At 36.6% G+C, this 24,837-nt stretch overlaps 2 protein-coding genes and 1 long non-coding RNA gene across 5 annotated transcripts in view; 1 reads left to right on the top strand and 2 right to left on the bottom strand.

Moving 5' to 3' along the window:
• Window positions 1-11,876, bottom strand: part of LOC127877575 (eukaryotic translation initiation factor 4E type 3-like) — a 29,039-nt gene extending 17,163 nt beyond the window's left edge. For 2 of the 3 annotated variants that reach the window (XR_008048489.1, XM_052423556.1), the window contains exons 1-4: window positions 11,695-11,876; window positions 4,296-4,368; window positions 3,731-3,825; window positions 1,391-1,451 (exon numbers count right to left, since the gene is read on the bottom strand). Coding sequence is in view for 2 of the 3 variants with exons in the window: in XM_052423556.1 (XP_052279516.1) it covers window positions 1,391-1,451; window positions 3,731-3,825; window positions 4,296-4,368; window positions 11,695-11,843 (378 nt within the window). In the remaining variant the exon portion in view is untranslated. Of the gene's footprint in view, window positions 1-1,390; window positions 1,452-3,730; window positions 3,826-4,295; window positions 4,369-6,602; window positions 6,662-11,694 lie in introns of those variants that run through there. The other variant, XM_052423566.1, reaches the window with a different exon arrangement.
• Window positions 11,877-13,522: 1,646 nt separating this feature from the next.
• LOC127877586 (uncharacterized) lies at window positions 13,523-14,548 on the bottom strand. Its single transcript, XR_008048490.1, has 2 exons — window positions 14,010-14,548; window positions 13,523-13,693 (listed from the first exon to the last, which is right to left on the bottom strand). It is a non-coding gene; the product is annotated as an uncharacterized LOC127877586 (long non-coding RNA).
• A 3,781-nt stretch (window positions 14,549-18,329) lies between these two features.
• On the top strand, window positions 18,330-24,772 carry LOC127877565 (probable imidazolonepropionase). The gene is made up of 8 exons (XM_052423544.1): window positions 18,330-18,706; window positions 19,280-19,386; window positions 19,874-19,938; window positions 20,264-20,538; window positions 20,949-21,174; window positions 21,601-21,819; window positions 22,279-22,439; window positions 24,585-24,772. Exons 1-8 carry the CDS (start codon window positions 18,555-18,557, stop codon window positions 24,673-24,675), a joined length of 1,296 nt encoding a protein of 431 aa, XP_052279504.1. The 5' UTR covers window positions 18,330-18,554; the 3' UTR covers window positions 24,676-24,772.
• Window positions 24,773-24,837: the final 65 nt, after the last annotated feature.

A 24,837-nucleotide genomic window follows, 5' to 3' on the forward strand; every position in this document is an offset into this window, starting at 1 on the left:
CAAAACTAAAAAAAGGAAAAAAATATCAAAAAAAATCAGGGGGGGGGGGGGGGGGGGGGGGGGGGGGTGGATGATGTTTAAAAAAAAATGGGGTGGGTAGGGGGGGGGTAGGGGGGGAAGGGGGGGTGGGGAGTGAGAGGTGGGTATAATGAAGGGGTGGGGTAATTTATAAGATGATGTTTAAAAAAAATCTGGCAGGGGGAGGTTGGGGGGGGAAGGGTTCTGGATAGGGGCGTGGGGTATTGTTTGGGTGGAATCCATTGTGGTATTCAGGTAAGTGTTGTTTTGTCAAAGTAATAATAAAATGTGATCTTAAATAAAGAAGTTATGGCAATTTAAGCAAAATGTTCAATTATCTAAGTGTAAAAGGGGCAATAATTATGTCAAAATGCTTGATACAGTGGTCTGCTCCTGTTTATAGGTTGGGGTCATGTTGGTAAACAAGTATGCAACATATAAAAGCAATATGTCAAAGGATATAGGAAATATTTGGGGTAGTACGCAAACTTTAACATACATTTATCAATAATATGCATATTCTAAGTATAAAAGGGGCCATAATTATGACAAAATGCTTGATAGAGTTGTCTGCTCTTGTTTATAGATTGGGGTCATGTTGGTAAACAAGTATGCAAAATATGAAAGCAATATGTCAAGGGACATTGAAAATAGTTGGGCAGTACGCAAACTTTAACATTTGCTGCATATTCTAAGTGGAAAAGGGGCCATAATTATGACAAAATGCTTGATAGAGTTGTCTGCTATTGTTTATAGGTTGGGGTCATGTTGGTAAACAAGTATGCAAAATATGAAAGCAATATGTCCAGGGACAAAAAAAATATTTGGGGAAGTACGAAAACTTTAACATTTGCACGCTAACGCAGATGCTAACGCAGACGCTCATGCCGACGCCGGGGTGAGTAGGATAGCTCCACTATATATATTTCATATATAATAGTCGAGCTAAAAATGATCTGAGCATGTTTCAAATTTCTTTATGGTATTGCAACAAAATATCAATCAATAAAATGCTGAATTAGGTACCAACAATGTACTTAAAATACCAAAGTTAAATTAAGTAAGTTTATAGGACTAATAGCAATATCATTAGAACGTTAGTATCCAAGTAATGTTTATTGTTTATTGGTGATATTCATCCATGCTAAGAGAAGATTTACTGTGAAAGCTTTACAGCAGTGTCACCAAGGGTTGGTACAAGCAGAGTAAGAAACAGTAGACAAATACGCTTGTGGTCTGTACATCATTCTATGATCAAAATTGAGTTTCCTTACAATGAGAAAAGTTACTTTCTTAACAGCCTTAACTGATGTCAGAGATAAAACAAGTTTGATGCAGTGATAAGTAGCAATTATTCCATTAAGTCAACTACCGTGTCCCATTTATGGCATTTCATTCTCCAGTTCCCACCATTACAGTTCTCTGGGTCTTCCCTAAAATCATATAAAAATGTATGAAGGCAACAACACAATTTTATTTACATACTGCATGCCTCAGCCGTATTTCTTGATTAACAGAGCATTCTAAATAGTGTGAACTAAACAGCAGTAGAAATATTGCATGAAATATTGCTGACAATAAATCTACAGCCACTTATCATTAGGGATCAGTGTTTATTATTTATTCCAAAACAAAATGTATTGCTTTTAAATTATTTGTAATATTAGACATATAAAAGAAAAGAAAGGACTTTCAGTAATTTTGCATAGCAATAATCAATTACAAGAGTTCCGCGGTCGGAGATGACCGCATTGAAGCCGGATTTTTTATTTAAATGACAGGAAAGTACCTTTCGTGTTTTTGTCAATGCAATACTTAAATTACTGAAATATTGTTCAAAGGTCAAAATGAAATGTAAGTACTTTTCAAGGCATGAGCAAACCTTGTGTTATGTTTTGAATGCATATAACAATTTTAACATTTTAACATTGAAGGTCACAGTGACCTTGACCTTCAAATGAATGACATTGAAATGAGCAGTGGTGATCTTCTAGTACTGGCCAACCTTTATGTCAAGTTTGAAGACTCTAGGTACAAGCATACCAAAGTTATAACATGGAATAAGAACTTTAACATTTTTACCTACCAAAGTTATAAGAACTTTAACATTTTTACATTCAAGGTCACAGTGACCTTGACCTTAGAATGAATGACCTTGAAATGACCAGTGGTCATCTAAGTGTGCTTGCAAACCTTCATGTCAAGTTTGAAGACTCTATGTCCAAGCATACCAAAGTTATAACAATTTTAACATTTTAACATTTAAGGTCACAGTGACCTTGACCTTCAAATGAATGACATTGAAATGACCAGTGGTCATCTTCTAGTACTGGCCAATCTTTATTTCAAGTTTGAAGACTCTAGGTACAAGCATACCAAAGTTATAACATGAAATAAGAACTTTAACATTTTTACATTCAAGGTCACAGTGACCTTGACCTTCAAATGAATGACCTTGAAATGTCCAGTGGTTACTTACTAGTTCTGGCCAACCTTCATGTCAAGTTTCAAGACTCTAGGTCCAAGCATACCAAAGTTATAACAACTTTAACATTTTTACATTCAAGGTCACAGTGACCTTGACCTTCAAATGAATGACCTTGAAATGTCCAGTGGTTACTTACTAGTTCTGGCCAACCTTCATGTCAAGTTTCAAGACTCTAGGTCCAAGCATACCAAAGTTATAACAACTTTAACATTTTTATATTGAAGGTCACAGTGACCTTCACCTTCAAATGAATGACCTTGAAATGACCAGTGGTCATCTGTTAATCCTGGCCAACCTTCATGTCAAGTTTGAAGACTCTAGGTCCAAGCATACCAAAGTTATACCATGAAATAAGAACTTTAACATTTTTACATTCAAGGTCACAGTGACCTTGACCTTCAAATGAATGACCTTGAAATGACCAGTGGTTACTAACTAGTTATGGCCAACCTTCATGTCAAGTTTCAAGACTCTAGGTCCAAGCATACCAAAGTTATAACAACTTTAACATTTTTTATATTGAAGGTCACAGTGACCTTGACCTTCAAATGAATGACCTTGAAATGACCAGTGGTCATCTGTTAATCCTGGCCAACCTTCATGTCAAGTTTGAAGACTCTAGGTCCAAGCATACCAAAGTTATACCATGAAATAAGAACTTTAACATTTTCGAGCACGCCGCCACCCCGCCCGCCCGCCCGCCCCCCCCGCCCGCCCGACAACATCAATCTATAAGCCGAGATTTTTTCGAAAAAAATCCGGCTAAAAACTGAATAAAACACATGTAAATATTCTTATAACTCCCTAAATGCATACTTGAGAAAAATAACAAGCCAACAGATCTGTTAACCTCAGTCCAGTTTTTGCCTCCTTAAACAGGGATCAAGTAATTGAGAAGGGGTCATTTAACTGAGTTTAATTCCCATAACATCGCAAAGAGAACTTTTAAATATGTTCACTTTTCCAAAGTTTTGGGGGAAGGCTTTTAAAACAACACATGCATTTATGAATGTCTTTAAGTTTCAATAAACTTGAATTTGAGAAGTACCAAAATAAGCAAAATGTTAGAAGCTAACAAAAGATTTATAAAATAAACATTTTCTAGCATATGGCCACCTTTCTATATATAGAATGACTAAATAATCACTTTTACATAAAGACAGCAAGTCCTAGATAATGAATTTTTTAACAAATCATTTCATACAAGTCCATATCCAGACCTACCAGACAGGCCGGCGTTCATGTCTCATAAGATGGTAGCTGTATCTAGATCCAAGCTTGCTAACACTTGGAATATTGTTATAAACACTCCAAAATCCCTGGAAAAAAACATGATTTCAGATTTAGATCAAGCAACTGGTACAAATTGATAATTAAGATATCTAGCTACTTTTATAATATTTATTTCAAACACACAACATGCTTAGTTAATATTGAAATGTCAATAAAATTTAGAAAATTTGTACCTGCTTTACATTTATTTATACCATGGAAATGTGTATTGTTAACAAAGAACCAAATGTGTATGGCATTACTGTAAACAGTGCTTTTGCCAACTAGTCAGTGTACATGTCCAGAAAAAAAACAATAATTAGCAAGAAGTCGTTTCAGTCTTTTAATAAATTCTTACTCTCAAAAAAAAGACGAGCCGCACTGGTCATACGAGTCATTAACTGTTCATATGATAAAGGATTGTCTGTAAACCTATTCAAGTACCCATATCTTGTGAAGTTTGAAAAATAGTAATAAGATAATTATAGTTGTGTAAAGAAGTTACCAACAAACTAACCTGAACGGTACTGACTGTATAAAGTTTCCTGAGACAAGCCTCATATTCCGCAGCTGATGTACCTGGTGTTGATCTGAAACAAAAGCATCATCCTTAAAAGTTATCTTATTCCCATACAGATAATGATTACCCTTATCTAAAATAAGGGCTGTTTTTAAAACATGCATGCCCCCCATATGGGCTGTCAGTTGTAGTGGCAGCCATTGTGTGAATACGTTTTTTGTCACTGTGACCTTGATCTTTGACCTAGTGACCTGAAAACCAACAGGGGTCATCTGTCAGTCATGATCAATGTACCTATGAAGTTTCATGATCCTAGGCCTAATTATTATTGAGTTATCACGAAATTATTTTACTGTTTCGAGTCACTGTGACCTTGACCTTTGACCTAGTGACCTGAAAATTTATAGGAGTCATCTGCCAGTCATGATCAATGTACCTATGAAGTTTCATGATCCTAGGCCTAAGCATTCTTGAGTTATCATCCAGAAACCATTTTACTATTTCAAGTAACTGTGACCTTGACCTTTGACCTAGTGACCTGAAAATCAATAGGGGTCATCTGCCAGTCATGATCAATGTTCCTGTGAAGTTTCATGATCCTAGGCATAAGCATTCTTGAGTTATCATCCGAAAACCATTTTACTGTTTCGAATCACTGTGACCTTGACCTTTGACCTAGTGACCTGAAAATCAAGAGGGGTCATCTGCCTGTCATGATCATTGTACCTATCAAGTTTTATGATCCTAGGCCTAAGCATTCTTGAGTTATCATCCGGAAACCATTTGACTATTTAGAGTCAGTGACCTTGACCTTTGACCTAGTAACCTGAAAATCAATAGGGGTCATCTGCCAGTCATGATCAATGTACCTATGAAGTTTCATGATCCTAGGCCTAAGCGTTCTTGAGTTATCATCCAGAAACCATCTGGTGGACGGACCGATGGACGGATGGACCAACATGTGCAAAACAATATACCCCCTCTTCTTCGAAGGGGGGGCATAATAAATTTTGCATAGATCTACATTCATTCAAGGGTTCAGGATCATGGGTAGTTCTGGATCACCTAAAAATCGATTTCACATAAAATACTTTAAAATCTATTGTCCGTACATAACAATTAAACCCTCTCTAACTAGTTTTAAGCAAATCCAATGTTGAAAGTTGCCAATTTACATCATTATGACAATCTGATATATTCACAGTGCTTCTTTTTGGTGTACACTAAATTCAAAAAGTTCAAAGGGTAAAGGCATGCTTCTGATTCTTCTTAATTGCACAATGTGTACATTAAAAAACAAGAAACCGTCGGAGACAGGTGATGCTCCCCAAAGGTTTTTTTTGTCACAATATTGCACTATATATTCAGATAAAAGGAAACATTTTGAGGGCACAGTAGTCGGGGGGACAAGAATTTTTTTATAGAAAATTTCAAAGGGCCATAACTCTGTGAAAAATCATCCGACCAGAACCCGCTGATATGCACATCTCCTCTTGGTAGTGAAGCTTCCCATAAAGTTTCATTGAATTCCGGTCATTAGTTGCTGAGAAATAGCCCAGACAAGAATTGCACTATATGTACAGTTAATGGAAAATTTCAAAGGGCCATAACTCTGTGAAAAATCATCCGACCCGAACCGGCTGATAATATGCACATCTCCTCTTGGTAGTGAAGCTTCCCATACAGTTTCATTGAATTCCGGTCATTAATTGCTGAGAAATAGCCCGGACAAAAATTGTGCACGGACGGACGGATACACGGACGGACAGACGAAGCGGCGCCTATATGCTCCCCCCCAAAATTTGTTGGGGGAGCATGCAAATATTTTTGGGGGGAGGGGGCAAACAAGAATAGTTGCACATAAAATGAATTTGATTCTAGCACGTGTTGATACCTTGATCTTGGATCAGTTCTAAGTGTACTTGATGAAACAGGGGGTTATCTCAAATTATGAATTTCTTTCTGCAAGAGTTCTTATTTCTAGCTATTGGTCAATACTCCTACTAATGGAGAGCAGTGCTATGATTGCATGCTTTGCATATGAAACACTTTCAAATTCTTAATAACCATGTCCAATTTAAGGCATGGGGCCTGAAGAATAATCTAAAACACTGCTGGCAAAACCATTGTACAGAAATATAAATAAGAGGGCCTGAAAGGCCCAAAGTCGCTCACCTGAGATAAAAAGAAATGACCTGTTCTTTGCAGCCCAAGATATCAATGGAACAAATGTTCTAACCAAGTTTCATGAAGAATAAACAACAAATGACCCCCTGGCGGCCATGTTGTTTTTTTTTAACAGACCTGAACCATTTCCTGAACTCTTCCAAGATATGTCCAAATTTCATGAAGATTGGGCAAAAAATGTGTCTTCTAGACTGTTCACATGTTTTCACTATATACTAAAGCGTTTCACCTGTCATGCCGGCTATTAAATGAAAAAAGTCAATAATTTTAATTATTATTTATTTATCACATACTGTGACGGGGAAAGCTACTTGGGCTCATCTGAGCCTAGCTTGAGGCACAAGAAAAGTCAACAACAATGTGACTAAACTATTTTTATTCTTTCCAAACATTCATCATTTATACTTAAGCAATAATGCAAACAATAACTAGAAATGGCGCGGCAGAGGCCGACGCGTATCCCCACGCCGAATGTTTGACCTAGGTGTGCCCCAGGGTTGGTAATGGGGCCATGCATAGCTGAGATTGACCGTATTGTCATAAGAGAAGTTCATCATCAATTAGAAGTGAATTGGTGTAGAAATGAAGAAGTTATAGTAAAAGGCAATTTTGGGTGGGTGTGACATATGTGGGCAGGGCGCCCCAGGGTTGGTAATTGTGCCATGCATAGTTGAGATTGACCGTATTGTCATAAGAGAGGTTCAGTATCAATTTGAAGTGAATCGGTGTAGAAATGAAGAAATTATAGTAAAAGGCAATTTTGGGTGGGTGTGGTCTATGTGGGCGGGGCGCCCCAGGGTTGGTAATGGGGCCATGCATAGTTGAGATTGACTATATTGTCATAAGAGAAGTTCAATATCAATTTGAAGTGAATCGGTGTAGAAAGGAAGAAATTATAGTAAAGGCAATTTTGGGTGGGTGTGGTCTATGTGGGCGGGGCCCCAGGGTTGGTTATGGGGCCATGCATAGTTGAGATTGACCCTAATGTCATAAGAGAAGTTCAGTATCAATTTGAAGTGAATCCGTGTAGAAATGAAAAAATTATAGTAAATGGAATTTTTTGGTGGGTGTGGCCTATGTGGGCGGGCGCCCCAGGGTTGGGATTGGGGCCATGCATAGTTGAGATTGACCCTAATGTCATAACAAAAGTTCAGTATCAATTTGAAGTGAATCCGTGTAGAAATGAAAAAATTATAGTAAATGGAAATTTTTGGTGGGTGTGGCCTATGTGGGCGGGGCGCCCCAGGGTTGGGAATGGGGCCATGCATGGTTGAGATTGACCGTATTGTCATAGGTGAGGTCCAGTATCAATTTGAAGTGAATCGGTGTAGAAATAAAGAAGTAAATGTAAAATAACCTAAAAAAATGAGTGATAATTTCTGACGCGGCCCCACCCCAACCCCTATAACTTTTGACCCAGGGGTCAGATCAAAATTCCAAATAGTGCAGGGTCGCACATATGCTCATAGCTACCATGTGTGTAAATTTCAAGGTTCTAGTGCTTTTAGTGTAGGAGGAGATAGTGGCCAGGACGGACAGACGGACGGACGGACGGACGGACGGCGGAGATCACCACAATATCCCCACCTTTTTTTCAAAAAGCGTGGGGATAAAAACAACTCGTATAGAAATACAGTTCATAAACTTTCAAAAGTTAATCATAGTTAACACAAGGTTTCAAAAACACTTTCATGTCTAAACTTGGTAAACAGTTTGTGTTCAGTATGAGGCAAATGCCTGAATAAAGCACTAGGATAAACAAACACCCGTGATCACTTTAATTGAATTCACTCACAAACTTCACTTACATTAAACAAATAATTAAGAACTCACTTTCATTGTATTATTCACTTAAGTCTAATGAAAGACACTTAAAGAAAACAAACAGTTTAAATCCATTTCTTTGGCTTTGATTAATCACTTATAACTTGTGTTAATCACAACACACTAAGTCACTTTAATTAAAAGACTAGCTGAGATTTGTCATTTAATAAATTCACTCTGTTCACTAATCACTTATTAAAAACATTTACTTGTTGTTGGATAAATTCACTAGGTCCTGTTCTTTATTAAATCATATTTTCACTTAGAGAAAAAAAACTAAGTCACTTTGCCTTAGTTATAACTTATGTTAATAACCGCACTTAGTTAAAAGAACTAAATTAACTCCACTAACTTAACATTCCCAGAAAGTGTAACATAGTAAATCACAAATTCAATGGGAAAGGCCAACAATGTGCTAGTCCCCTGATTCTGATGTGTAGCTGGCAACCTAGGTAAACATCTAATCAAATGAGAGCACTGCTATTCTTAGTATCAAGGTAAAGATAAGCACTAACCACTGATGTAAACTATCTGTATCCACACTTACAGAGAGTTTAAAGCATTTATTTCATTTCTTAAGAATTATCATACAATGAAAATATACCTGATCTATCATTAATGAATTTATAAGTTATTAACTATCATTAATGAATTTAAAAGTTATTAAAAATTGTAATTTAAAAAATCATTATTGTAAGAATAACTAGAGTGTTAACAAGGTTTAACTATAGCTTATATATAAGGAAAAATGCCAGGCCCCCTTGGCGGCCATGTTTTTCCACAAACCAGAACCATTTTCGAACTCATCCAAGATATCATTGGGACAAATCTTCTGACCAAGTTTCATGATGATCTGACAATAAATGTGGCCCCTAGAGTGTTAACAAGGTTTTACTAAAGCATGATATATAGCCATATTAGGAAAAATGCCCCACCCCTTGGTGGCCATGTTTTTTGCACAACTGAAACCATTTTCGGACTCATCCAAGATATCATTAGGACAAATCTTCTGACCAAGTTTCATGAAGATCGGACAATAAATGTGGCCTCTTGAGTGTTAACAAGAATTTACTATAGCCATATATAGCCATATAAGGAAAAATGCCCCGCCCCTTGGCAGCCATGTTTTTCAAGCAAAGGTAACCATTTTCAAACTTGTCCAAGATATCATTGAGACCAATCTTCTGACCAAATTTCATGAAGATTGGACAATAAATGTTGCCTCTAGAGTGTTCACAAGGTTTTACTATAGCCATATAAGGAAAAATGCCCCGCCCCTTGGCAGCCATGTTTTTCAAGCAAACGTAACCATTTTCAAACGAATTCAAGATATCATTGAGACCAATCTTCTGACCAAATTTCATGAAGATTAGACAATAAATGTGGCCTCTAGAGTGTTAACAAGGTTTTACTTTAGCCATATAAGGAAAACTGCCCCGCCCCCTGGCGGCCATGTTTTTTCACCGATCTGGACCATTTTCACACTCGTCCGAGATATCAATGAAACCAATGTTTTGACCAAGTTTCATGATGATTGGGCAAAATTTGTGACTTCTAGAGTGTTCACAAGGTTTCTCTAAAGCCATATAAGGAATACTGCCCCGCCCCCTGGCGGCCATGTTTTTCAACGGACGGGAACCATTTTTGAACTCAACCAACATATCATTTAGACAAACATTTTGACAAAGTTACATGAAGATTGGGCATCAAATGTGACTTCTACAGTGTTCACAAGGTTTTTCTTTTTTTTTACCTATTTTTTGACCCAGCATTACCCAGTTTCGAACTCAGTCGAGGTATCAATGGATAAATGTTCTGACCAAGTTTCATGAAGATCGGACAATAAATGTGGCCTCTAGAGTGTTCACAAGGCAAATATTGACGGCACACGGCGCATGACGGACAAAAGGCGATCACAAAAGCTCACCATGAGCACGTTGTGCTCAGGTGAGCTAAAAAACAAGAATGTATAAACATATGCATGACGGAAATCAACAATTCTTTGTGTTGTTTCATACACAATTTCAGACAAAATGAATATGCATGATAGCTGATCTGTATTGTTTTTAAGTCACATTAATATTTCGGTTCTTTGCACTTGATTATTTTTGTGAGATTATTTCATTTTCTGTGATATATCAAAGGCATTGATACGAAAGGTTTGTTTTTAAATCATTTATGTTGCTTAAACTCAGAGTGTGGTCATTATTTTTCAGAAAAGATGACACATATAAAAAAAATCATAAGACTAATAATAAGATAAATAAAACAATCCTCTTTGTTTTTTAATGCTGTAGCTTAAATTGAACTATACAAGAACAAAATTTTTGATGTAAGGATAATAAGTCTAATTATAATAGTTTATATGTTGATTATATAGTTTTGCTGTAGTTTTACCACCAAAACTTTTCTTGAAACAAACCATGACCTTCAAGAGTGAGGTTTGTGTAACGTGCTTCAGAATACCTTGGATTGATTTGAAACCATGCACTGCTTTATGTGCGTCATTGCCAGTTACTGCATTGATATACCTCTGAATACATGGCTCCATGACTTTCTCACAAACAGCCACATGCAATTTGTACTAGACGGGGAGAATTCCACATCCCTCCATGTAGACTCAGGAGTACCTAAAGGAACCGTTCTCAGCCCACTTTTGTTCCTGTGCCAGACGATTGCACAGGCCCATACAAAACATTCAAGACCACATCGCCCTCCAAGACAACCTTAAAGCCCTGGAAATCTGGGCATCTTCATGGAGGATGCCTTTCGACGCCAAGAAATGTAATATTCTGAGCGTTAACAACCAATCATCACACTTCTATGAACTAAATAAACACATCCTTCAACGAGTAGAAGAAAATCCATACCTAGGCGTTACCATATCTGCCAACCTAAATTGGGACACCCACATCAACAAAATAGTTAAATTGTACCCTAGGATTCATATGAAGAAACCTAAAATACTGCCCGATCACCTACAGACAAACAGCATACTTAGCTCTAGTCCGTTCAACACTTGAGTACAGCTCCGTAGTATGAGACCCTCATCTAGCCAAGCATATTGACAAAATCAAGCACATCCAGAGACAAGTGGCTAGATTGATCACTGGGGTTTACCGCTCACAGGATGAAGGATGTGTCATGTCCATGATAAATAAACTGGAACTCCAAAGCCTACAGGACAGACCAAAGATAAACCGACTCACTTCCTGTGCAAAGTAGTCGGGGGGAAGGACTATACTGATTTAATTTTGAGTGTGGAATAAGAGTTGTAACTTGTACCGGGCCAAAATCTATTTTATTTCCCGCCACCTGTCAAAACAACAAAACGAAAGTTGGAACCTTTCCATCACAACAGACATCGGTAAAAACGGATATTTACTTGTCTAGATAAAAAGTCCATGGCGTATTTAGTGGAACTCCAGTTTTTTCTGACGAATGAATTTCACTAATTGCCGATCGGCCCAACTGTGGACTTGCAGTGGCAACATTTTCTTTGACGTCCAAATTTGAGACACTGGGAGCCGCCATCTTGAACCCAGAGTGAGATCACTCGTCATGTGACCAAATATTAATCGATTACAATTTTCGATTGATTTTATACGCATTATATAACAGTTTATAATGAACGAATACATATAAAAGCGTTAAAATTATATAATATTGTATACGCTATACTAATTCTTAAAATGAAAAATTTCACCCATCATCAAGCACTTCCATCAATATCATATGACTGATCACGTGATACTTGCTAAGTGTCAAGATGGCAGACAACATTGTTCTGTTCCAGTTAATATTTGTAATATTATGCTCTTTAATTCCCGGCGTTGCCGCGTTTGACGCCGGGGATGCCATAGCATTGGTCCTTGGACTGGTTATAGGCATTCTAGGAATATGTGCGTGTCTCGGATATTACGCAAGGAAACGCGCTGGATAGTGAGACAGATGTGGGTGGTTGTGATTGGTCATGTGAAATGCTGACTGTGAAAAATAAAAGACGCACGCGTTTTATCATTCCATTGCCATTGAAACCCAGTGCTTTGAAAACGTTTCATTATTTTAATACTCATAATTGTATGCATGTGAACAGTTTGACTGTCAGACCCGCAAGTGTGTGTGATTTGGAATAAATTAGAACATCACAAGACACAAAACCAAACTGGGTGACTTTTCAGACATATTGTGGACAGAACAAAAATGAAGCAGATTCTTATGTTGCATCAGAAAAAATCATCTCAACTGTTTACCTAGCTAAAAAACAGGCAGTATGACATACATTTCCAGGATGCCCATTTTTATTATGATCTTCACTTCTAAATAAACAGCGGAAAAGAATTATTCTGAACTGTATAAATCAACAGCTGAATACCATTTTACGAAAAGACTATTAAACACATGGACTTCCAAGAAATTACCTTTCAACACATAGATTTGAAGAAGAAAAACTCAGCATTTTAAAGAGAAGATTGACAACATACAATACTTGTTCAACCAATATTCAACTCGAGTATACTCCATATGACAGGCACTGTAAATAAATCTCATGTTGAAAGAGCATTTTTGGTTTAAATAGACAATCAGCAGATCAAGTTGCAAATGAATTGTTATTATTGAATAAACGTGTTTATCTACTGTATAGTTTCAGAAATTTTTGTCTTGTAAATGTTCTTTGTTAATGCTTTCGCTTACATTATTGCAAAGCTTGAAATGTGTTAATTGTATATTATTCTTTACAATATAATGAAATATGGGTGTCTGGTTTTAAATTACCAGTAGTTATGTTTAGGTGGCATATTTGTATTGAGAGTTAAAATAAAAATATCTGCTTTTATGATGTTGGTATTGTGATAAAATAAAGTTGACATTGGCTTATATTCATTAAATCTTTTATATTTAATTGTCTCCAAACTAGCTATATTATTAAGTTAACATTCTGTAATTCTATTTTAGTCTTCAATTTGTATAACTTGTCCTCCATATTGCTTTCTAATTACTGCATAATGTGTATTTCTAATTGATACCTGCCATTTTAACAGTCTGTTGAACTAATAGAAGTTCACTATTATAATAGTTCTGATATTTGATAAGTGTTTGACATGATAGCCTGAAATAATGTCCTTAAATCTCAGACATGATTATTGTTTTGTGATGAAGAATTGATCATAAACATGTCATTGTTAATACTGGTAACCTTTTTATCCCCGCCGAAAAAAAATTCGGAGGGTATATAGTAATTGGTCGTGTCTGTCTGTCCGTCCGGCTGAAACTTTGTCTGGAGCATAACTTCAAATCTATTCAATGGATTTACTTTAAACTTAAAAAATAAACAGATGGCAACTAGGAGAAGTGCAGTGACCAAGAACCATAACTCTATCTACCTTAGTTTTTGAATTATCTCCCCTTTTATATAACTTAAAAGTAAATTTTTGTCCTGAGCATAACTTTAAATATACTGAAGGGATTTACTTGAAACTTGAAATATAAACAGATGGCAACTAGGAGAAGTGCAGTGACCAAGAACCACAACTCTATCTACCTTAGTTTTTGAATCATCTCCCCTTTTATATGATTTTAAAGTAAATTTTTGTCCGGAGCATAACTCTAAATCTACAGAAGGGATTTACTTGAAACTTGAAATATAAACAGATGGCAACTAGGAGAAGTGCAGCGACCAAGAACCACAACTCTATCTACCTTAGTTTTTGAATTATCTCCCCTTTTATATAACTTAAAAGTAAATTTTTGTCCGGAGCATAACTTTAAATATACTGAAGGGATTTACTTGAAACTTGAAATATAAACAGATGGCAACTAGGAGAAGTGCAGTGACCAAGAACCACAACTCTATCTACCTTAGTTTTTGAATTATCTCCCCTTTTATATGATTTTAAAGTAAATTTTTGTCCGGAGCATAACTCTAAATCTACAAAAAGGATTTACTTGAAACTTGAAATATAAACAGATGGCAACTAGGAGAAGTGCAGTTACCAAGAACCACAACTCTATCTACCTTAGTTTTTGAATTATCTCCCCTTTTATATAATTTTAAAGTAAATTTTTGTCCGGAGCATAACTCTAAATCTACTGAAGGGATTTACTTGAAACTTGAAATATAAACAGATGGCAACTAGGAGAAGTGCAGTGACCAAGAACTATAACTCTATCTACCTTAGTTTTTGAATTATCTCCCCTTTTATATAATTTTTAATTAAATTTTTGTCAGGAGCATAACTCTAAATCTACAGAAGGGATTTACTTGATACTTGAAATATAAACAGATGGCAAGTAGGAAAAGTGCAGTGACTAAGAACCATAACTCTATCTACCTTAATTTTTGAATTATCTCCCCTTTTATATAACTTTAAAGTAAATTTTGTCTGGAGCATAACTCTAAATCTACAGAAGGGATTTACTTGAAATATAAACATATGGCAACTAGGAGAAGTGCAGTGACCAAGAACCATAACTCTATCTACCTTAGTTTTTGAATTATCTCCCCTTTTATATAATTTTAAAGTACATTTTTGTCCGGAGCATAATCTAAATCTACTGAAGGGATTTACTTGAAATTTCAAATTTAAACAGATGGCAAGTAGGAGAAATGCAGTGACTAAGAACCATAACTCTATCAACCTTAGTGTTTGAATTATATCCCTTTATTTAATTTCAAAGTAAATTTTTGTCTGGAGCATAATGAATTCTCTCCCTTTATTTGTTTTTACAAATATTATTCTACTCTCTAAAATAAATGTTGTCATACAAGCAAACACATTTCGGCAGGGATTTGGCGCTACTGTGACAAGCTTTTGTTATATTTATTATGCCCCCCTTCGAAGAAGAGGGGGTATATTGTTTTGCACATGTCGGTCGGTCCATCCACCAGATGGTTTCCGGATGATAACTCAAGAACGCTTACGCCTACGATCATGAAACTTCATAGGTACATTGATCATGACTGGCAGATGACCCCTATTGATTTTGAGGTCACTAGGTCAAAGTTCAAGGTCACAGTGACTCGTTCTTGGATGCAGATTAGGACCACATTTGCAGATTATGTTATGTACTGGTGTCGTGGGGTCTCCGTCCGTCCACCAGATGGTTTCCGGGTGTAACTCAAGAACGCTTACGCCTAGGATCATGAAACTTCATAGGTACATTGATCATGACTGGCAGATGACCCCCATATTGATTTCAAGGTCACTAGGTCAAAGGTCAAGGTCACCATGACTCATTCTTGGATGCAGTTTAGGACCACATTTGCAATATATATTTTGTACTGGTGTCATGGGGTCTATCTACCAGGGCTAGCGCTGTCCCAAAATTTCTTTGAGCCAACCAGTTTTTAGCACACCTGAGCACAGCGTGCTCATGGTGAGCTTTTGTGATCGCCTTTTGTCCGTCGTCCGTCGTCAGCATTTGCCTTGTGAACAATCCAGAGGCCACAATTATTGTCCGATCTTCATGAAACTTGGTCAAAACATTTGTCCTATTAATACCTCGACTGAGTTCGAAACTGGGTCATGCTGGGTCAAAAACTAGGTCTCTAGGTAAAAAAAAGAAAAACCTTATGAACACTGTAGAAGCCACATTTGATGCCCAATCTTCATCTAACTTTGTCAAAATGTTTGTCTAAATGATGTTGGTCAAGTTCAAAAATGGTTGCGATCCGTTTAAAAACATGACCGCCAGGGGGCAGGGCAGTATTCCTTATATGGCTATAGAGAAAAATTGTGAACACTCTAGAAGTCACAATTTTTGCCCAATCATCATGAAACTTGGTCAAAACATTTGTTTCATTGATATCTCGGACGAGTTCGAAAATGGTCCAGATTGGTGAAAAAACATGGCCGCCAGGGGGCGGTACAGTTTTCTCTATATGTTTATTCTGAAAACATGTGAACATTCTAGAAGTCACATTTTCGGTCCAATCTTCATGAAATTTTGTCAGAACATGTGTTTTCTGGATATGCAGTTGAGTTAGAAAATGGTTCGGATCGGTAAAAAAACATTGCCACCAGGGGGGGGGGTCATTTTCCTTATATTTATATAGTAAAAAAAGCTTGTGAACACTCTAGTTTTTGATTGTGATAAGAGCCTTTTGACTTAAACCAAGAGAGGCAACTCTTAGACCAGTTTTACAGTTAGGGCATTGGAGTTGCTTCCCTTTAAACTGCATTCTTCATAATGATGGTACATGTACAATCAATTAAAACTAATATTTCAGAATGAAGTTATTTGTTAGCTCACCTGAGCACAATGTGCTCATGGTGAGCTTTTGTGATTGCCTTTTGTCCGGCGTGCGTTGTGCGGCGTCAACATTTGCCTTGTTAACACTCTAGAGGCCACATTTATTGTCCAATCTTCATGAAATTTGGTCAGAAGATTGGTCTCAATGATATTTTGGATGAGTACGAAAATGGTTACGTTTGCTTTCAAGCAAATGTTTTTCAAAACATGGCTGCCAAGGGGCGGGGCATTTTTCCTTATATGGCTACATGTATATATGGCTATAGTAAAATCTTTTTAACACTAGAGGCCACATTTATTGTCCGATCTTCATGAAACTTAGTCAGAAGATTCATCTCAATAATATGTTGGATGAGTTCGAAAACGGTTTCAGTTGGTAGAAAACCATGGCCGCCAAGGGGGCGTAGCAATTTTCCTTATATAGCTACAGTAAAACCTTGTTAACACTCAAGAAGCCACATTTATTGTCCAAATATCATTAAACTTGGTCAGAAGTTTTGTCCCAATGATATCTTGGACAAGTTTGAAAATTGTTCCAGTTGCTTGAAAAACATGGCCACCAGGGGGCGGGGGCATTTTTCTTTATATGGCTTCATGAATCTTCATGAAACTTTGTCAGAATATTTGTTTAAATGATATCTTGGATGTGTATAAAAATGGTTCTGGTCTGTTGAAAAACGTGACTGCCAGGGTGTTCACTCGTCATGAAAGTTGGTAAGAACATTTGTTCTAATTACATCTTGGGCTGCACAGAACAGGTCAGTTCCTTTGAATCTCAGGTGAGCGACTTTGGGCCTTTCAGACCCTCTTGTTTGTTTTTCGGTGCGCAAAAACTTATTAATGTTCAGGTCAAAGTACAAGGTCACAGTGACAAAAAACGTATTCACACAATGGCTGCCACTACAACTGACAGCCCATATGGGGGGCATGCATGTTTTACAAACATTTTAATAGTCTATATAATTCAATGAAAACATGTTTAGTTACTTCCACTTGTAATATTCAAACAGCTATACTTTGTGTAGCAAATCATTATTAGTTTAAGGGATATGTATGACAATTATTTTCTGGACATAACTGTTACTGTTCTTATTAAACATTCTATAACACAGAAGACATTTTTACAAAGCATGAATACCAAGTCAAAATATCTAAGATCACTGATTCCAGTAGTTGTATTCATTGGTATCTTTCAAATTACATCAATTTTAGGAATGTGCTGACCTTATACACACAGAGGCTTGTCATTTGACCTTTTTGATTGGGCCTCTCCTAAAAATACAGGTACTTTTAGACAAAGGTTCTAGCTTCGTTAAGGGCTAGTTAAGCATGGTACCTCCAATACATTACACATTTTTGGTGTAGCCTTATGGTCCTTATATTACACCATACTGAAGGTTAAACATAAAGAAACAAACGAAAAATAATTATTTCCACGCTTATACAAAGTGTTGGAACAAGTCATTTTACTTATAAGTTGGGTATGAAATTCGCCACTACCACATTGAGAAATATCTGTAGGTACATGTATTTTAGGCCAGGGTTAACCAAAAAGGTCAAACGACATGACCATGTGTTTTAATGTCAATTGTTTTAACATTCTTGATCATTCTGCAGGACGCAGATACACAAATAATTCATTTATATTTATAAATGGCCGTACTAGTAGTTGATTGTTCACATTTAAATATAAGACAATTTAAAACTCGTGTGTATTTCCATACAAAAACACACAATCACACATTTATGGGATTAATGGATAAGGATAAATATCGATATATATTTCAGAATACCGGTATATGTGGCTTTATGCGAATCCATATATTAATTTATCCAAACGTGGTTATCTTAACACTGTGTTGAGATAACTAACTACACAGATAGTGCAAACTGAAGACGCATAGATAGTAAGTAGTGCATGCAAGTGGCAGTAGCGTCTTACACAAAGTGATATTTAACCAGCTAACACGATTCGCTGCGTGCTCCGTCGGCATGTCGGCGACGCATTCTCTGTTGGTACATTCTGCACGGCAGATCGTGCAAGTCGTGTCGGACGGTACGCTTGTTAAATGCGGATCGGCCATGAAATCAGTGGATATACTCCAGGATACGAACGGAACTGGATACAGCATTCTTGTCGACAGGTATGCATTACTAGGTACATTTGGAAGGTGTACCTTCGTTATATAGAAATTAATAAACAACAATTTTTCATTTCAAATAGAATCATCCGTTTATTCAAACTTAAGCATATGTTTCTACTTCATGCTGTAGGCGATTATAATAGTACATATGGGAGGCAACTCCAACGTAGTTCACATTTGGATTGGCCTGGACCGGTTTTTCTCGCTACACAATGGCTATGTATTAAATTGTTATATGACATTACTTAATAAATAAAAGAGTTACCATAAATGCCTTTTCCTGACATGCGTTTCACGGACCCATTCCCAAGCGAAATGGTAAAAAAAAACAATTTGAAAAAAATCAAATAAGTGTCCAATTATTATTATATCTCAATTTTATTTCAATTATATCTAATCAAGTATATAACTATAATTAACATATTTTTTGTTATAATTGGAATTATTATAAAGAGTTATATTAAATTAGTTTTTCCCGAATTAGTGTTTTTTTTGCGTTCAAAAATCCAAATCCCGAAATTGCTTTTCCCGACATGGCCAGGAAAAAGGCCTGACTTAATTGTACTGATGTAGATCAGGCAATATTGCCGATATCGGGACAGACGCGGAAGTTCGGGCTCGAAACCCTGACCTGGAAGCGGACACTGTAATGGATGCCACCGGAAAATGCATTATACCGGGTATGTTTACCGTCTTGATATGTATGACTCATACAATTTAAATAAAACAACAAAAACAGAAAGACATCAACAACAACAACTAAAAGTCATATAGTAAGTTAGTGTACGTCATGCCTTACATTACCTTAGCTTAACTATGCATGTAACCACTATGTTGTACCATTATTTCGAACAGAACAATCCTTCAAATTATCGTTTCTGAATTACATTCAAAAACGCAAAATATGCTTTGTATACGCATAATTTCATCAACATATGAACACACAAAATACCGCTTTATGTTACCAATACAATCCAGTTTGCTGGTGAACAGCTAACATACATATTTCCTTATACTTGAAACGGTGACATACAATTGTAACTCTAACACAATCGCATAGCATTAAAAACGAGCGTACGCTGTTATTAATGCATAAAACAATAACGATTACTCTTTCTGCAGTAGCACAATAATATATGCCATGTTATTCGTATTATTGTACCACAGGTCTAGTGGACGCCCACACACATCCGGTCTGGGCAGGCGACCGCGTGCACGAGTTCGCAATGAAGGTATCACTGCACAATCATCTGAATGCACAATGACCAAAATAAAATATTCAACAATATCAAACTAAAGATCTAACAAGAAAATTTTTATTTTAAGAATTTTGCTCCAACATAAACTTCGTTTCAGCTCAACATGTAAACCTTTAAAATTACTTGTTACGTTTTTTTCATTGATTATGTGCACGAACGTAATTAAATGTAAAGAGTTTTCGGACATTGTTGGTTAGTGATAAATAATTGTTCGAGTTAAATTACCGGTAAATGTTATTTTTCACTAGATTTCTAAGTACCAACAAATGTATCAACAAAAGTCATTGTATGCTTCAAGCTTGCAGGGGCAACGTACATGGACGTGCATAAGGCCGGCGGCGGGATACACTTTACAGTCGAACATACACGAAACGCCTCCGCGGACGAACTATTTTCTTCGTTCAAATCGAGGCTGGAGTTCATGCGGCGCGCTGGGACGACGCTGGTGGAATGCAAGAGCGGATATGGACTTGACCTTAACACCGAGATGAAGATGTTGAAGGTCATTGAACGGGGTCGCGACTTGGACATTGGTATATCGTCGACATACTGCGGGGCTCATGCAGTGCCAAAGTAGACCATTTGATATATAAAATAATTTTGGACGCACCAAAAATTTACGGGCTTCATACTTTATTATGTAAAAATAAAATAAATATTGATACATGTATACAAAACAAGCTCGTTCGCATCGATATTATTAAGCAAATAATAACTATGATAGGACACTGACAGAAACAATATTTTACGTATGGTTTCTAAATCGGTGCATCTCCCGCCGATTGTTTGACAAGAAAAATATAAGGATATATCTGGAATATTGTTTGTTTAATCAAAATATGCACACTGTTATAGAAACAGCACATATTGTTTACCACTATTACTATTAAAATATGATAATCAAAACACGTGTTTATGTGACACTTTTGGTCAAGGCAAAATGAACAATTGTCTCGTATATGGAGTTTTTCTGCTTCTTGCAGGAACAAGACATCGGAAGAAGCTACCGCTGATATACTGACCAAACAAATACCAGAACTAGAGCGTCTAATGGCCGACCAAGCTTTGCACGTGGACAATATCGATGTCTTCTGCGAGCGCGGCGTCTTTGACGTGCAGCAGACGAGGCGCATTCTGGAGGCGGGAAAAACTCTCGGACTGAATATTAACTTCCATGGCGACGAACTGCACCCGACCGGATCCGCCGAGGTTAATAATAAAGCTGGTTTCTCTTTTTTTTGTAAAGAACAAAAGTTAGATTAAACAGCAATGTGTATATTGAAAAGAAATATATGTGTGTTTGTATTACACTGTTTATCAACTGTGTATAAAATGAATGGTGCATCGATGCTAAATTAAAGTTTATAATACTATTTAAATGCCGTTATAATTTATGATCGGTACCTGTCTTTTACGTGGTATGAGAATACAATCCATAGTGAAAATAAAAGCAGATCAAGGCTTAAAATTTCAGAAGCACGGGGGAAATTTTTCATGTGTAAAAATTATATTATGCACTACCGCAGAAAAAGTACGACAGGAAGCATGAAATATTAAACCACCTCAAGCCACACACGTGTGCGGATAAAAAAAACTCGCAATTATTTAATCCGAATTTTCAATCGTCCTGTTCAGATGGGCGCAGACATTGGCGCGCTAGCAATCAGTCATCTCGAGGAGATTTCCGACGCCGGAATAGTCGCTATGGCAACATCCGGCTCGGTGGGAGTTGTTTTACCCACGACCGCGTACATCTTGCGCTTGAGACCGCCGCCTGTACGGAAGATGCTGGAACAAAGCATGGCGATCGCTCTGGGCTCGGATTTTAACCCAAACGCTTACTGCATGGCTATGGTATGTTTGCTGGTTGGTTGATGATGACATGAAATGGAATATACATAACATAATGTTTGCCTTATAAAATGTGTATATCATATTTATTTACTATTATGCGCAATAAATGCTGCATATTATATATTCACAATTGATGTCTATTTTATAATAAGCAGAATCAAACACTTATTTCGTTTTATAGAAATGATTGAAACAGTTTTACGAAAAATACAAAATGTTATCAGATATAGATATATAGTTTAACAATTTGATTATAGCCTAACCCATGTAATGACAAGTACATGTGCATAAAAGTCGAAAGAATCAACTCCAACGAACAGACCAATGTCATTAAAACAAGTCTGTCGTATTCATTCGCCTACGTTTTCGTTATATCTAATTTCAATCTAAGGTTCTAACTTAAATTTGAAAAATCCGTTCTGTAGCACTAAACTGCAACCTTTAATGGTATCCTTTTAGCCGATGGTAATGCATCTTGCTTGCGTCATTTTGCACATGAGCATGCCGGAAGCTCTGAACGCCGCCACAATAAACGCTGCGCATGCGCTTGGCGTCTCACAGAAACAGGGGTCACTGGAGGTCGGAAAGCTCGGGAATATGGTCGTCTTGAATACGGACAAGTAAGCAACATTTTTCGGCGTAAGCTGAATAAGCCAGCTTTTCACCTTAGCCTGACCTTTGTAAGTGTCCAATAAAATTCCAATAAAATTTCCCGCGGCTAGGTACGAATGAATACACTTCATTTATTCCATTGGCTGATTTGAGTATACCACCAGAACATTGGAAACATATCCGCGTCTTTGTAACACTGTTTTACTGTATGAAACAATTTTATCTCGAATGAAAAGGCTTAATAGATAGAACAGTTTTACACTCAATTCTCGACATCAATACAGTTTGTGCGTACACCTTTTATTTTCAGAGTATTACCAGCGCAAGAGCGTTTATACTTAAAAGGCTATGTTCTCATATTTAGTACTTACTTCCTTATTCCTGTCAACATGTTAACATGTAAAAGTATAAAGAGCAATGGAAGCGAGGCCTCACTTTAAAGCATTGCATTTCAACCCGCGAGGTATATCGGGTCAATTCGCGGACATTCAGAGTTTATATACAGGTCATCACCGGAGTTGGCGGCCAGTAAAATAATCGTTATATAATAAAGACGCTATCCGTGAACTAGGTGACCTGGAATTTTCTTTAGACCAGAAATATGTTAAATGAAGATATTCAGCAATATAATTATGGTATGTAAATAATAGATTCTTAATGTGTTTTCAACAATACAATGATAAATATTATTGTTGATAAATTTAACAATAATTATTCGTCCATATTGCCTAATGTACTAAAGTGATATTATGAGCATGTAACAGTTTATAGGTGTCTATCGCAACCGTTGATTATTTTTGATGTTTCTACTTCATATACACTTATATTAATTAATGCAGCATCATCATACTAAAACAATATACCAGAAAGAGAAAAATAATGCATTTGAATATCAACCGTACTTTCGTTTGACAACTGATCATGCGTTTACGAGTTGAACCTAAATTTAGTTTTAGTGCAGATTTGTTCATACGACACAAAGACACGAAATTGTTTTACGGATCATTTCAGCTTACAGGACTGGGTGGGTCACGTAAGAATATCGAATATAAAATATATTTTTATAAACAACTGGTAGCAAGGTGAGTTGCAGATAATTAATCAGTAACCACATTTTAACTAACTATTTTGACCTGTTAATTCTTTTCAGCTCAATTCAACAGTGCAAAATATGTTATAATGTAAAATAAGCCGCGAAAACTCCCCGTAACATCCCGTACTGCGTGTGATGCAGCTAAGAACTGCACAGAAAAGGACATTCGCTATACTTGATCTTATTCATTAAACTATTTACGCCGTTTATCTTTTTTAAAGATATTTCTTGTTCATATTCATTCACAGCAGTTTCAGGGTTCACTGTGAAAAACGTCCAAAACTAGCATCACGTTTCTAGTGACACTTAGTGTGTCTATGTTGTAGCATATTGTCTGTGGTTTACGTTTCTTGAGGTAGTTTTTTTATGGACAAAATTGCAAACGCGGTAGGCATACCATAGAAATTGACTACGACAACGGCTTTTTTAATATAAAAACTATGTAATGGTTTGCAAACAATTCAACATCACAAAGTCCTGTTTTTTCAGGCACCTGCCTGCGAAACTTTCTGCATGTGCGTAAAATGTCGTCCAAGATTAGCCTTTGCAGTTCGCACAGGCTGTTCAGGGACGACACTTTTCGCGTAAATAAGGGAAGACATAAGCATAACATAAGTTCCAGAGGTTAATAACATTTAAATGAGTCTAATTTATATTTCTTACACAAGGGTGTGATTTTGAAAACACTTAAATAGCAAAATACCATCCGCTTACTGTTTTTTAAACCCTTCATTCTTTAAAAGATCCATTAAATAAACGGACTAGTTGTGAGACAATTTTAGCCCCCATAATAATATCAGCTGAAATGAGAAGAAATAACATCCCTGTGAACAAGCTCTACAAATATGTTTTTCTCAATGACATCTCAAAATTCAAACACACTATTAATATTACTACAAGGACCGTTGTTTTTTGCAGTGACACTTTCAATTAATACTTTTTATTTACTCAACCTACTAACTACCTACTTACTTACTGTAGTAGCTCCAATCGCAAGTCCAAATTCATTAACAAATTAATGTCGTCAAACTGATAAAATATGTATGTTGTTCTGTTACAGATGGGAGAATCTGATCTACAAGTTCGGTTGCTATAACGAGGTTATCGATTATGTGGTCTACAAGGGAAAGATTGTTCACACAAGACAGTAGAAAGAGAAGATGCTTTCTACTGCCAGACCGTCTTGGGTTTACTATATCCAAACTGTTGAGCATGGCATAAATACTGAATAAAAAAATCAAAGAGTAATATTCATTTAATTTATTGTTTAACTCACCTGAGCACAATGTGCTCATGGCGAGCTTTTGTGATCG

The sequence above is a fragment of the Dreissena polymorpha genome, chromosome 1 (assembly GCF_020536995.1).
Source record: "Dreissena polymorpha isolate Duluth1 chromosome 1, UMN_Dpol_1.0, whole genome shotgun sequence".
Classification (NCBI taxonomy): domain Eukaryota; kingdom Metazoa; phylum Mollusca; class Bivalvia; order Myida; family Dreissenidae; genus Dreissena; species Dreissena polymorpha.

Coding starts and splice junctions, on each gene's coding strand:
- LOC127877565 (XM_052423544.1), top strand. CDS start 18,555: ATGTCGGCGACGCATTCTCTGTTGGTACATTCTGCACGGCAGATCGTG. Junction 20,539..20,948: donor GGGGCTCATGCAGTGCCAAA/GTAGACCATTTG, acceptor TGCTTCTTGCAG/GAACAAGACATCGGAAGAAG. Junction 22,440..24,584: donor GTCGTCTTGAATACGGACAA/GTAAGCAACATT, acceptor GTTCTGTTACAG/ATGGGAGAATCTGATCTACA.